At 51.4% G+C, this 13679-nt stretch overlaps 1 protein-coding gene across 2 annotated transcripts in view; it reads left to right on the top strand.

The window, feature by feature from the left end:
• The window catches only part of SMAD7 (SMAD family member 7), a 32114-nt gene that overhangs the window by 6680 nt on the left and 11755 nt on the right, over positions 1 to 13679 (top strand). The window contains exon 3 of one of the 2 annotated variants that reach the window (XM_019014265.4): positions 2745 to 2816. In XM_019014265.4, the coding sequence (XP_018869810.2) occupies positions 2745 to 2816 (72 nt within the window). Of the gene's footprint in view, positions 1 to 2741; positions 2817 to 13679 lie in introns of both variants that reach the window. The other variant, XM_019014264.4, reaches the window with a different exon arrangement.

Here is a 13679-nt window from a genome sequence, read left to right as displayed (position 1 = left end):
GAGACGGGGTTTCACCGAGTTAGCCAGGATGGTCTCGATCTCCTGACCTCGTGTGATCCGCCCACCTCGGCCTCCCAAAGTGCTCGGATTACAGGCGTGAGCCACCGCACCTGGCAGTGCTGTGTTCTTTTATAACCAGGGTTCATTTGAGTTCTGGGTTGGTTAAACTACCTGGGGCAGAGCTGGGACCCTTGGGGTACAGTGGTGGGTAGGGGCTCCTCTGTCTTTAACAGTACTTAGGAAGCTCAGAACGCAGTTGCTGAGACTATCGTGGGACTCCCAGCTCCTTTACCTTGTACTCATTCTCAATAGTTTACTCCTTGGCTGCTCCCCAGGGTTGGGTTTTCAAAGACTCTGTTGGAGCTGCTCGGAGAAAGGAATGAGTCTTTTTCTCTCGCAGAACCTAGTGCTTACCAAGTGCTTGATAACACTTAGTGTTGCGAGAGTCAGGAGTGGCCTAGAGCTTCTGTCTGCCAGCCAGCCTGGGCTCTGGGGAACAGGCGACACAGGCCTAAGGTAAGACCCTGACTTCAGAGATCTGTCTATGCGGAGCTTTTCTGTGGGTGAGAGATGGAGGTATGGCTCCTTTAACCTTGAGGCCAGTCTGGATGGCCTGGCCACCTCCAGGAAAGAGGGTAGGGACTCCATAGCCTGCCTAGGGAGTGAGAGCCATGGGATAGGGCTGGACTCTTGGGAATAGCCCAGCTCACTGGGTGGCCCTTTGAGCTAGTCAGTGACGCCTCAGTTTACCTGGCTGCCTGTGGAACAGGTATACTTTGCTTCTTCACAGGGGTGGTAGGGAGGCTTAATTAACGTTTGTAAATCCCTCCTGAGATCAAAGCCACTGCAGAAGGGCAGAGCACCATTTCACAAAAACGCTTGTGGTTGCCTGTGTGGAGCTGGCTTACCTTTGATCTGAGATGGGCTGACACCCTGAATGTGGTCTCAGCTCTGCTCTGAGATGCCCGGCTTTTCCTTTGAAACACACCTTGCCCCTGGGATTCTGCCAGCCAAAGGTGGCGGGGAGTGGCTGTGGATAAGTCATCATGTTTAATGTGGGGGTGTCTTCCATCTGGGAGGAGTGGGTGGAGGACAGGGTTGAGAAGCCTATCTCTAGAAAATGATGAAGGCCATCAAAATGGTTTAGAAAGTGCAGGGTATACACCATTTAACAAGTAACTCCATTTCCTGCCTGCCTCTATTGTTTTCTGTTTGATTAAGTGTATCCTGTAAAACTGTATATTCCTGTTAGGAATTAGACTTTACCCTGATAAAATGAGATTACACACAGTCTTCTTTCCCGCCTACCCACCGCAGCCACCTCACCCCCACGCCTGCCTCCACCTCTGCCCCTCGCCCGCTTAGGAGAGTTCTTGAAAAGTTGTCCTTCCAGCCTTGAGAATGTGAGAGAGGGAGTGACCCTGAGTTAGAGAGGGAAGCTTAGCATTAAGTGGGGCAGACAGCAGAAACCCAGAGATGGTTTGGGGCTATGTGTAGGCCACTAAAGGATTCCCATGGGCTACTTGCCCGTCTGCTCTTTTTTTTTGGCTTCCCTATTTGCCAGCATGGCCAAGTGGTTCCAATTGGAAACCCACAGGGACATTGTCCTGGTGGCCTGGGGTAGGAGGCCTGGTGTCTGCACGATCCAATCTGTTGTGTTTGCTGCGGACCTGGGCAGCACCTTTCCTTAGCCGGGCTCTCTCCTAGGACTTCAGGGAGTTTGGCGCTGCCAGTGGTGCATGACAAGCTTACAGGGTCTTGTGTATTTGTGTTTCATGGGACTAATGAGTTGTGGTTCATGGACATTAGGTTTTGCTTTAATTGCTTGGAGGGCGGTTGTGGAGTCTCTGTTTCTCAGCTGGAATTGTCATTATCCTCATTAACGGTGAGGTCACTGTGCTGAGTACCTGAGGGTGACAGAAGTTGAAGAGAAGTCTAGTTAAGGGCAGATGCAATCTAAAGGTAAAAATCAGTGAGGAAACTCCGAGTGTTGGGTGCCAAACGTTTTATAGGAACTGAGGGCAGAGAGCCTTAGCAGGTCTGGGGTTGCCTGGGAAGGTTTCCAGAGATGAGGGGTTTGGACTAGCCCGGGAGAGGTAGAACATTTCCCCTCCGGCTCGGAGCCTTGCTGAGAATGTTCTCTGTCTTGATCTGGTGGTGGTTACACAGGTGTATACATGAGTAACATTCATTGCGTCTACTTGGGATTTTGTATACTTTGCTCTACTTAAGTTAGTCCTCAATTAAAAAAGGGGAAAGAAGTCCCGGCAGCCCAACATTAATCTTGAGAATGTTTTCAAGAACTGGGAAACCTGTCTTTAAAAGGATGAAGGCAGAGAGGACATGGGCTCCAAGGAGAGAGGCTTCTGCCCTTGATGAGGGATGACAGAGCAACCAGGGTTGAGAAAGTCCAACCCAAACCTCCTTTGACCTTGGGAACCACCTGGTATCCGTAATGGGGGACTGGTAATGCAAGAGAAATTCCAGCCAGTCTCATTGAGCCTGACTCGAGTAATGATTAACTGGCCGCCCGGAGCCCAGACGGGTGACAAGGTGCTGTGGTCTGTCTTATGATGGGCAGTGAAGCCTGAACAGACCATTAATAATCAGCATCAAGGCCGCGAGTCAGCCTTTTGGAATGTGTGGTTTGTCTTTCATGCTGTTTAGAGCGTGCTTAAAGATGGATCTTGGTGTTTTTATTTGTGTATTTATTTCTTTCTCTCCCCTTTTCAAATTCACAGCAGACTGTCCAGATGCTGTGCCTTCCTCCGCTGAAACAGGGGGAACGAATTATCTGGCCCCTGGGGGGCTTTCAGGTAAGACGCTTTCTCTTATTTTCCTGGCAATTCCAACGTTTTTTGAAATTGCTAAAGACTGGAGGAATGGGGGTGGCCTTCTGCCACCCCAGCTGGTCTGGACTTCATTCTCATTTTTATATGCCTTAAGTTGGATGCATCGGTGGTGACATTGTGGTGCCCTTCAGCTCCTCATCCTGCAGTCCTTTACGCTCTGGACAGTGGGTCCGTTCCGTGGACGGGGAGACAAGAGTGAGCTGGGGACTGCTTTGGTGTGTGAAGTGTTGCCCGGTTATTTTTAAGCAGCTCCTGGCTTGGGGGGCTTCAGCTTGGTGACTTTGGTGTCATTAACTCATGCATTTGAGCTCTTTTTTTGCTTTTGCTCTTTGCACATGGGGGATGTAAAGGGAATGGATCCACCTTTAGGGAACTTGTTGAAGGCAGATCCCAAGCGTACGATGGGATTTCAGAGTAGATATGAGGCTCCCCTCCCAAGTTCTGATTCCCAGCCCAGCTTGCTGCAGGATTTTGCAGCACATGTCTGGGGCTGGGAGCACCAGGGTGGGAGCACTGCCAACAGTAGGAGCTATAATTGTTCCCTAGCGGGGCAGGTTTTCTTCAGGGCTCACAGGTATGTGTGAAGGCCTGGAATGCCAGTGCTGGGGGGTCACGGGGCTGGCTGACAGGCACGGGGTAGCCAGAGCATTGTTCCTGAGGATGCGAAAAGAGGGCAGTACTTAGAGAAACTCACTGGCTATGTACATGGGACGCATTTCATGTTGTTCTGAAGAAATCCTATTTCTACCTGTTTTTCCATCCCCACCATGTCATCACTAGATTTTCTAAGAACTGGCTGAAGCAAGAGGGAAAACAACCTTAAAAACAGAAATTCCAGCAGAGTTTTGGGCATTTGGCATTTCCTTGCCTGTAGGATCACGTGGTAGCAGCTCAAATAGAAGCTGTGCCCTGTTGTGGTGTATCCTCTTGTGTGAGGGGCACCCTTTTTTGTGGGGTGCCTGCTCTGACTACTTGGTGGTGTTTCCTCCATGGCTGGCTCAGGCAAAGTTCGTTCCCGGACGGCTCCCTCCCCGGCTCTCCTCTTCAGGAACTGAGCTTGCTGAGAACGTCTTTAGGGAGACCCTTGTTTGTTTTCATTTCAATGCAATATATAAATATATACTCTGTTATCCGAGACTAAGGGTATTGTTTACTCAAAGCTTCTAATGAGAATTGAGCAGGAAAAAGAGGGACCTAGAGAAGGGAGGGGGCTTCAGGCAGTACGGTGGGAGTGGACAGAGGAGTTGAGGAGGGAGAAAAGGCAGCAGTGTGTGAACTGCATCTTTTCTGCTTTCTAAGGCTGAGAGAGTTCTTGAAAGAAAGAAGGCCAATGAGAGGAAAGGGTCTCAGCAGAATAACACGCTCAGGATGTTGTTAGATGGTTTTATTTTTTAAACCCTGAATGTGCAGGGAGGAGCCCCGGCCCCTCCAAACCACATGAAATAAGCAAGGGAAGTGGCAGCTTTTGAAAGGGTCCTTTCGGAAGGTTTGTCTTATTGATAACATCTTGTCTGTCTCCCCTGCCGGAGGAAATGACGACACCAGGCTGAGATACCAGCCTGAGTGCCTCCTCACCCGCCCGTGCCACGTGACCTGTGAAGCCCTCAGGAGATGGGTGGGCTTTTTTTTTTTTCTTTTTTCACAAAGTCTCACCCTGTCGCCCAGGCTGGAGTGCAGTGGCGCGATTTCGGCTCACACAGACGGAGTCTCGCTCTGTTGCCCAGGCTGGAGTGCAGTGGCGTGATTTCGGCTCACTGCAACCTCCACCTCCCAGGTTCAAGCAATTCTCCTGCCTCAGCCTCCCAAGTAGCTGGGATTACAGGCACCCACCACCGTGCCCAGCTAATTTTTTGTATTTTTAGTAGAGATGGGGTTTCGCCATGTTGGCCAGACTGGTCTTGAACTCCTGACCTCGGATGATCCACCCACCCTTTCCTCCCCAAGTGCTGAGATTACAGGTGTGAGCCACTGCACCTGGCCGATGGGTGGGCTTTTTTTCCCCAAAGCTCTTCCAGTCCTAGAAAGAAACTGGGGGTAAAACAATCATTAACTCCTTCCCCTCGCCCCTCCAGGTAATTGTAGACACAGATATTAATAAGGAGCTGCCAGGAAGAAGCAGTGACTCTCTGAAGGGCAGTGTGTCTTCAGAAGACTGCAGAGAGAAAAGAGGGGGCCTTCCACATGGAAAGAGCATTTGTTTTGAATTTCAGCTCTTGATTTACTAATTCCGAAGGCTTCAAAGTTTGAGCTGTTTCTTCTTTCCATTCAGAGTTGGTGCAGTGTATTCATAATGGGCCATGGTGGGGAGGGTACACTGTTTTGGGGGTTGATGTCACTGGCTTGGGGGCGTCTGGAGGGGAGGTGATGGGCACAGAGAAAACCTAGGGCTGTCCTCTTTGTAGCGAGAATGCCTTCCAAAAGGGAACTTTATTGGCCCCTGTCCAGGGCAGAGAGTTTTGTAAATGGAGAAAGCCTAAACCTCCTCCTTTTCAAGAAGTCGATCGTTCCATGGGGGGTGGCCTGGGTGTGTCTGCCTTGCTGTGGATGAGGCCAGTGGCTGGATGTGGCAGGGCTGGATGGGGGAAGGGGCATAGCAGACACTGAGGTTGGGGGGTGGGAGCCTGGCAGCAAGGTGGGGAGCAGTGAAAACTGAGGAGTTTCTCCCTCCTCCTCCTTGAAATAACCTCTCTGAGCCTCTTTCACAGGCCCTGTGTGCTGTTTTCCTTCCTGTCCTGCCCTGGCTGAGAGCGGGCTTAATGAATGGGGCTCAGTTTAGGGTGGGAGGAAGGTCGGCAGCAGGAGCCAGGGCTTGATTCTCTTGGCAAGGGAAGAAGGGAAAGAAAAAACAGCCGAATGTGAAAATGTGGTGCCTCGGAGGTGGGGGTGGGGTGTGCTCAAAGGCCCGTCCTCTCCTGAAATGCAGGGGTGACTCCAAGGCTGGCCCTTCCCTTTCCTGCGCCCTTGCAAACTGCCCCGGAGGAAGGGGAGTGGGCGGGTAGGAGCCCGGGGGGCGGGGCTGCTGGCTGCAGGTTGGAATTCCAGCATTGCAGCTTTGTTTTGGGGGGGTGTGGGGGGGTGGGTAGACGACAGGCCTGGTCGTTAGGGACTTGCAGTGAAACACACCCCACCCCTGCAAGTTTCCTCGGTCTGGGAAAACGGGACATTTTTAGAAGGCAGTGACTTGCTTCCAGGAGATTGTACTTTCATTTTTGACAGCTGGCTCTCTCAGACAGATGGATTGCTGGGTGCAAGCTTGTGTGTGTATGTGTGTGTGTGTGTTGGGGGGGTGGGTGAGTGGGTGGGTGGGTGTTGCCGCAGACGTACAGATAGACAATCCCGTGCGCAAACACATGAGAGCGTGCGGATGCCCACAGGCAGGCTCTGGGATAGGGTGGGTCCCTGTTGCTGGGGTGGGTTGATGTCAGGGCGGCCTCTCCAAGAGGTTGTGGACTTGTGGGGTGGAGTTTGTGGATTGATTCTGCTTTGTGATTTGGCAGTCTGTGCCTGACTCTCTGGGATGGGTGTCTTTTGAAAGGCATGCAACTCCAGAACAGGTCCTTGCTGCTGCTTGGACATGGATGTGTCATGGCTCAGGAAGATCACCTGGGAGAGGTCTGATGTAGCTGGGAAGCCTCTAGGCTCAGCTCCGTCGTGGAAATGGAAAGGATTTGCTCCCAGAGCTTTCCGGGGATCACTGGGAATGCAGAGCATGTGTTGGAAGCTATCATCTTTGCAGCCTCCATCTGGAGTTTCTGTCTGGGGGCTTTCATTTTGCCTGTCTGCTGTCCTGGTTTGAGTGGGTTGAGGGAGCAGCATCTGCCTTGTGAGTTGTAGGTTATTCAGCTGCAGACTCATCTTCTAGCCTCCTCCTTTATATATGAATGTCTGGAGCTGGCTGGGCCTCAGCCATATGGACCTGCCCAGTTAGGGTAGGGACTGGAAGCCAGCAACCACTTGTAGTTATTTAAACTTCAAAAGAAGTGCTGCCATGGATCTCAAGGAGGGAGGTAGGAGGCAGTGGAGACAGAAGTGCTCACGTGTCCCGGGAAACTCCATCTCTTGGCTGTGCAAAATCATGCTTGTTGGAGAGACCCGGTACCATGCCTCCAACCCAAGGGTGGCCAACTCTTTTGCTAAGGTCTTGAGATTCATATGTGGCTACTAGTTCCCAAGTCTGGGGGATGGGAGCATCCTTGAGTCAGTATCCATTCAGCATCCAAGAATGTTTCTGTCTCCTTCTCTTTGATCCCTGCTGGCATCTGTCATAGTCTCAGAGCAGAGCCTTCAAAAATACCTATAATCTGAAAATGCACCCCTGGCTCAGTCCACAGTTGACTTGGGCTCAAACCAAGTAGCTTAGGAAACATTGCTCCATCCTGTTTTAAGGAAAGTTAATCAGCTGCACGTGAACAATTATTCATTGTCTGGCTTGGAATTGTGATCGTGAACTGGGAACCTGGGCCTGGGTGCCTGTTGCTCTGCTTTTAAATTAAGTCACCTCCCCCTGCCTGGCTACAAAACAGCTCATGGTTTCACTGAGGTCTCTAATGCCATTGTGAAGTGAGGGCAGGGGGCACAGGTTGAGCTCACAGGCACGTGGGCCTTTCACCCAAGTGCTCATGAGCGTGGACTTTGGGGGACTCAGGTGGACAGGTGCTTGTGACCATGAGCAAGCTACTTCCTTCCCATCCCCTTAGTACCCTGCAGGCCACTGTGAGAAATGACAGTCTAGAACTCAGGGGACACCTTCTGCCTCTCCTTAAACACCTGCCAACAGGATGAGTCAGGGCTAGGGCGGGCTCACCTGGTGCACACCCACACCCTGCTGAAGACCAGTCCTGGACCCCGCCTCTTCTGCAGTGCCCCAGGTCATGCACTTCCCCCTGGAGAAGGGCTTACTGATAAAACCCCTTTTGTTCTGGAAAGAATGAGGCAGTCCGGCAGGGGTTAAATACAGAGTGACAGCATTTAAAATCTCTGGAGCAAATTTGGGCTGCTCTGCCGGCCAGACAAGTAGGTCTGCTGCCGCCTCACACATCCTGTCCCCAGGCTGAACTGGGCCAGCAAAGGGGGAGGGGCCAGGTGAAGGCCAGGCTTTGGGTGGTGTCACTTTTGGTGACACTGTAGCATGCTGATTGCCCCTCACTTCCTACACACACACACACACACACACACACACACACACACACACACACACGCCTTTATTTAGCAAAGCCTGACTGTAGCTGCGTAGACTTGTACACCTATGGGACCTCCGTAGCAAGCTCAGAGCCGGTGGAGCAGTGAAAAGGGAGGAAATGCCGAAGAATTCATGATCAAGTTTGGCTTCCTTTGCTTCTTTTTAAAATTTTTTAATTTTTTAATTTTTTTTTTTTTTAATTCGAGATGGAGTTTTGCTCTGTCGCCCAGGCTGGAGTGCAATGGCAGGATCTCGAGTCACTGCAACCTCTGCCTCCTGGGTTCAAGGGACTCTCCTGCCTCAGCCTCTGAGTAGTTGGATTGCCGGCGTGCGCCACCACGCCCGGCTAATTTGTGTACTTTTTTTGTAGAGAGAGGGTTTTGCCATGTTGGTCAGGCTGGTCTCGAACTCCTGGCCTCAGGTGATCCGCCCGCCTTGGCCTCCCAAAGTGCTGGGTTTCCAGGCATGAGCCACTGCGCCCGGCCTCTTTGCTCCTTTATTATTGTTGTTACTGTGCCATAATTCCTTGCAGAATTATGATGGCCAGGCTGGTCTTTACTCCCTTCGGTCCAGGCCTTCAACTCGGAGCAGCACCCTCAAAGCAGTTGTCTTCACCTGGCAGAAGAAAAAAAAGGTGTAAAGTGCTGGTTCCTAGACTTGCTCGCACACTAAAATCCCTCGGGATTCAGCTTCCCAGATAGCTTTTTTGCTTCTTTGTAGAGACATTTGAGAGAAAACTATTATTAACTATACATGGTCCACTGTTTTGCTTTGCTGTCATGAGTGGGACTGTAAAAGGGACCCATGGGACCGGGTTTCCTTTTGGGACGATGAAAATGTTCTGGAACTGTAGAGGGGTGATGGATGCACAGTTCACCGAATGTATTCAATGCCATTGGTGGCACATTTTAAGTTATGTGTATTTTACCACAATTTTGACAAAAAAATGGCCAGCGGTAGGTTTTAAATACATGTAGATACTTGGATAATCTATAAGGAACAGTGATTGTGGAGAGTAAAATTGGAGAGACTTCTGTTAGTTGCCTGGGACCTGATGATGGTAGACACTTGTTTTGGTGGCAGCCCTGAGGTCACATGGGAAGTACACTGATGGACCAGGGAGCAAGGCTGGTAGCCTGCCTGGGATCTCGTGTGTGTGTGTGTGTGTGTGTGTGTGTGTGTGTGTGTGTGTGTGTGTGTGTGTTTTGAGATGGAGTCTCACTCTGTCACCCTGGCTGGAGGGCAGTGGTGTGATCTCGGCTCACTACAACCTCCACCTCCTGGGTTCAAGCCGTTCTCATGCCTCAGTATCCCTAGCAGCTGGGATTACAGGCGTGCCACACCATGCCTGGCTAATTTTTTTCTAGTAGAAACGGCGTTTCACCATGTTGGCCAGACTGGTCTCGAACTCCTAACCTCAAGTGATCCTCCCGACTTAGCCTCCCAAAGTGCTGGGATTATAGGCGTGCGCCACCACGCCTGGCCTTCTGCTGTGTGTTACCTGAGCAAGCAGACACATCTGTGCTGATCCTTCGACCTTCCTTTTTTCTTCGTGGGTTCCAGAAATGAGAGACAGGAAAGTTCCCTCTGGTTTGATTCCCGGACTGACTTTTCTGCTGGGGGAAGTGAATATGCTTGTTCTCACTCTGCGGGGTCCCCCTGGCCTGCCCATCCCAGTGACTGCGAACCAGGGTGGTGCCAGGGTTGGCTCCAAAAGCTGGTGATCCAGACCCTTCCTGGGCCGCTGGAGACCCCAGTCCCTGTGATGTCCTTGCCCAAGTTCTAGGGCTGCAGTGGCCGCAGGTGACTGGCCCGGGCACCCTTCCTTTGCGGGAGCCTTGTGAAAGGATACTGTAAGCACAGCCGCAGGGAGGTCACCACTGGCCCTACCACCTCTCGCTGGGTATTGAATGGCTAGCCCCAAGGCTGGCTGCCTGCCTACTGTCACACAGAGGCTTCCTCTCCGGGCTATTTTCAGCGGGAAGATATTATTAACTGCTGAGGCACAGTTCTCAATTTAGTGGTTAACACACCAAGAAAGCAACACTCACCTGATCCCGGCCACTCTCCTAAACCTGTTGGCTCACTTGGGGGACTCGGCTGCCCCCCAGCCTCTCTGTTTCTCTCTGTGGGTTCACCTGGGAGATCTGGGCTTCCGCTCCCGTGGAAGGTGCCCCTGTGGATTCAGTATCTGCTAGAGAGAGAACCAGGCTTCTTATGAAGCCAACTCTTAAAAGATGTAGAAAATGATCGTATTTATACTCTAAGATGGGGACATTTTTTGATAGGGGTGGGCACTGGCTGGGAAAAGGGACTTTCAGCGGTGTTGAGGACAGTTATTTAAAACAGGGTGATAACTTTCACCTTGTAAGTTAACAGGAAATATTGGGACAAGACAGGAAATTGCATCATCTTTTTTTTTGAGAATAACTCCAGAAAAAAGTGGTTCGTGAAAGGTAGTGGCTGAGAAACGGCTAGCCTGTTTTCTGTTTTGTGTTTTTTTTTCTTCCCTTCCACTCCCACGAGAACGTGTAGGCCATTTTCTTTAAGAAAGAGGCTGTTTGAGAACTTTATGTTATTTTTATTATTTAAAAAAATATTTTACCAGAAGGGTCACCTTCAGTTGAAATGTTAACTGCCGCCTTATTTCCCATTTTACTAAAGAATCTTTCATGACTTTTTCAGCTTCCTTCCCCAAATGGTAAGGCCAAGCAGCTCTTGGCTGGAAGCTAATTTTGGTTTGGCTGCGGAGTCCTCAACACTGAGCCCCACCCAGTGTCATTAGCTCAGTTTTAACTTGCAGAAAAAAGATTGTATTTTTTTTTTTTTGATGGGGGGTACGTAAGAATTTACTCACGCCTTTAGCCTTTTTACCCACCCCCGGTACTGCCTTCACCTAACAGAGGCACCTGGCACTTAGCTGCTGGGAACTCAGGGCTGCCTTTGTATTTTCAAGCCACCGTGTCCCCCTCATCCTGCAGGAGTTCTGTAACTTTCCTGAGACTATTTCTAGGGTGCTAGTGAGGAGTGGAGGGGAAATGGGTCTCGGAGCTGCCCTGGTACAGCTGTGTCCAGTAACGGTGCTGTGCTTTGGAGGAAGGAGTGATATGGTTCACCTAGAAGCATCTCCCAGAGAGGGGGCTTACCACAGCCCTACAGTGGGGTAGATAAGGTCCAGTTCCATTTTTTCGTCTCTGGGTTTCTAAATCCCCTCTTTGTTGATGTCATTGTTCTGATGACACAGGGCATGGGACAGTGCCCCGGCCCGTGCTGCCAAGGAGCCATCTTTAGGATAGAGACCAGAAAGAAAGAGACCTGTGTGTGTGGCTGGCCCGCTCTCCACTCACGCTCACCCCCACCCTCCCAGCTTTTTCCTTAGCGTGCTTTGTTTTGTTTTCATAACATAACAAGGGCCCTGGGGTGTGTAAAAGCATTGTTGAACACTTGGTGAGGGTAACTTGTCCAAACAGAGCAGGACGCCAAAGCAGAATGCTGTGGGCAGGTGGTGTGCCCACAGAGGTTGGCGGGCCGGCGCCTGCCTTGGAAACACCTCTCAGTGGCATATGCCGCGGTGGCTGAGTGTGACCTAGCGCAGAACAGGGCTTCTCTCTTGTGTCCTCCGTGGGGAGTCCGGGAGAGGGACTTGGTCCTTCTGGCTGACTCCCTGCTTGGAAGGTGTGCTCCCCTCTCAGGTGGGTTCACATGTGCCTCCCTCTGCCGGGTGTGAAGCTAGGTGGGCCTGCTGCTTTGGAAGAAGCTAGTGTGTCCCTGTGGTTTGTTTATGGAGCAAATATGTATTGACACCTATTATGTGCCAGGCTGTGTGCTGTGCAGAGGACCAGTTCCTGGGCTGGGTTAGAATTAAGAATTGGCAGATGGAATGGCTTGTCCGAAGGTGATGTTGAATCCATGGGGATGGAGCCGGGGGGAGGGGGGATTGACTAGGAGTTGCCTCTACCTGGAGGCAGGCAGGGGCAGCTTCTGTAGGACAGAGGAGCCTGGTCCCTCCATGAAGCCAGGCCATAGGTGGGGGAGGTGCAGGGTGGGCCCCCTGGGGTGGGCCGAGCTCTTGAGTCATCCACTTCTACTTCTGCTTTGGTTGTGTGGTCTGTTGAGAATTGAGATAAAGCAAAGCTTGTGGATAAACAGAGGTAGGTCTCCCGGGTTTTGGTTCCAGCCCGCCTCCCCACCCTGCTTCTTGCTGATTGTAAGATGACAGCAGGAAGAACAGGAGCTGTGGTTATAATCCACCCTCCAGACCCTGGTAGTACCTGGGGCACAACACAGAGTGTAAGTGACCAGCCTAGCGCCAGGCTCCTCAGTGGACCACAGCCACGGGGTGGGGAAACATCTGGAAAGACAGTATCTAATGTCTTGACAGCCAGAGGAGAAGTGGGATGTTTTCAAAGCCCAGGAGTGACTTTCCCTTTGTAACTCCAGAGGACTTGATTCTCACGAAGACCATCTGGGGGATGAAAGAAATTCTTGCTTTTTAATTTTAAATCTGAGGGTTAAGCCCGTTTCTGAGGTGTCAGCCCTGTGTGTGAGGCCCTGGCCTGTCTGGGGTTGGGTTTGGATGAAATAATCTAAGATGCAGTTACCAGGGTGTTTCCTTTTCACGTTCATCCTTCCCTGTCTGTTCCCCCGGGGCCAACCGATGGCTTCCAAGCTCTGTGGAGTTCACTAATTGAATTACTCTTCTTCCTCCTCCATGAAGCCCCACCAGGAAGAAAAGGCGGGGAGAGCTGCTTTTGCTGGGGGGTTTGATCAGAGCAGAAAGGGAAGATCTGGTCTCAACTCCAATTTCATCTTGCAAAGTTGGGACTTTCTTTCAGCCAGAAGACAACTCAGATAACCAGGCCAGCGACTGCGTGCTCATTTCAGTATTGCTTTCTTACATTTTGATCTGCGACTGTCACTCAACAGGAACAAAAACAGTAAGACGCCAAGATATGACTGTGCCGTTAGCAGATTAGCTGTCTGCATTTTCTGGGGTGGCTCACTCGGAGGTTAAATGATTGTCCCTGTCCCCTGTCCCACCTTCCAGTCACCTCATGAAGCTGTTAAGTGTCTCCTTCCCCTGCAGGCTAAGTGAGGATCATGAAGAGCTGGGCCTGGGGACCTTGTCAGCCTCACTGCAGCCTCTGAGCCAGCCCTGCCCCACCCCCTCATGAATCAGTAACCAAGAGGGAAAATTAAAAAGTTAGTTCTCAGTGTGATCTGAGTGCACCATACCGTTCTTACAAATAGATGGGCCCCATCTCCTGCTCAGTGGGGGCACAATCAAAACCCTGCTGGGGGGCTGTTTCCTGGGGAAGAGCCCAGGATCGTGGGGCCTGCAAAAACTCAGAAGCCTCCCCACCTTCCCCCCAGGGTGTCCAGGATGCCCTAGTCCCAGGAGGGGGCTGGGAGAGAATTACAATGGCGGGGCCAGCATCCTCCACTTTCCTGTCACTAGAGGCTGGCCTGCTCTCCTGGGTTGAGGCCGAGTGTCTCAGCCCCTGGCTGGCCACGTGGCCTTGCAGGAGCCATTTCTGTGTTCTGGGCCTCAGTTTTCTCATCTGCAAAATAAGGGCTTGGGCTTGGCTGCCAAGTCCCTTCGGTGATCTGTGATCTTTGTCTCTTGGATTTGAGGGGTGTGGGAATGA

This window comes from Gorilla gorilla, chromosome 17 (genome assembly GCF_029281585.2).
Source record: "Gorilla gorilla gorilla isolate KB3781 chromosome 17, NHGRI_mGorGor1-v2.1_pri, whole genome shotgun sequence".
Taxonomy (NCBI): domain Eukaryota; kingdom Metazoa; phylum Chordata; class Mammalia; order Primates; family Hominidae; genus Gorilla; species Gorilla gorilla.
Note: the sequence above shows the minus strand (reverse complement) of the source record. Positions and strands in the feature narration are given on the sequence as shown.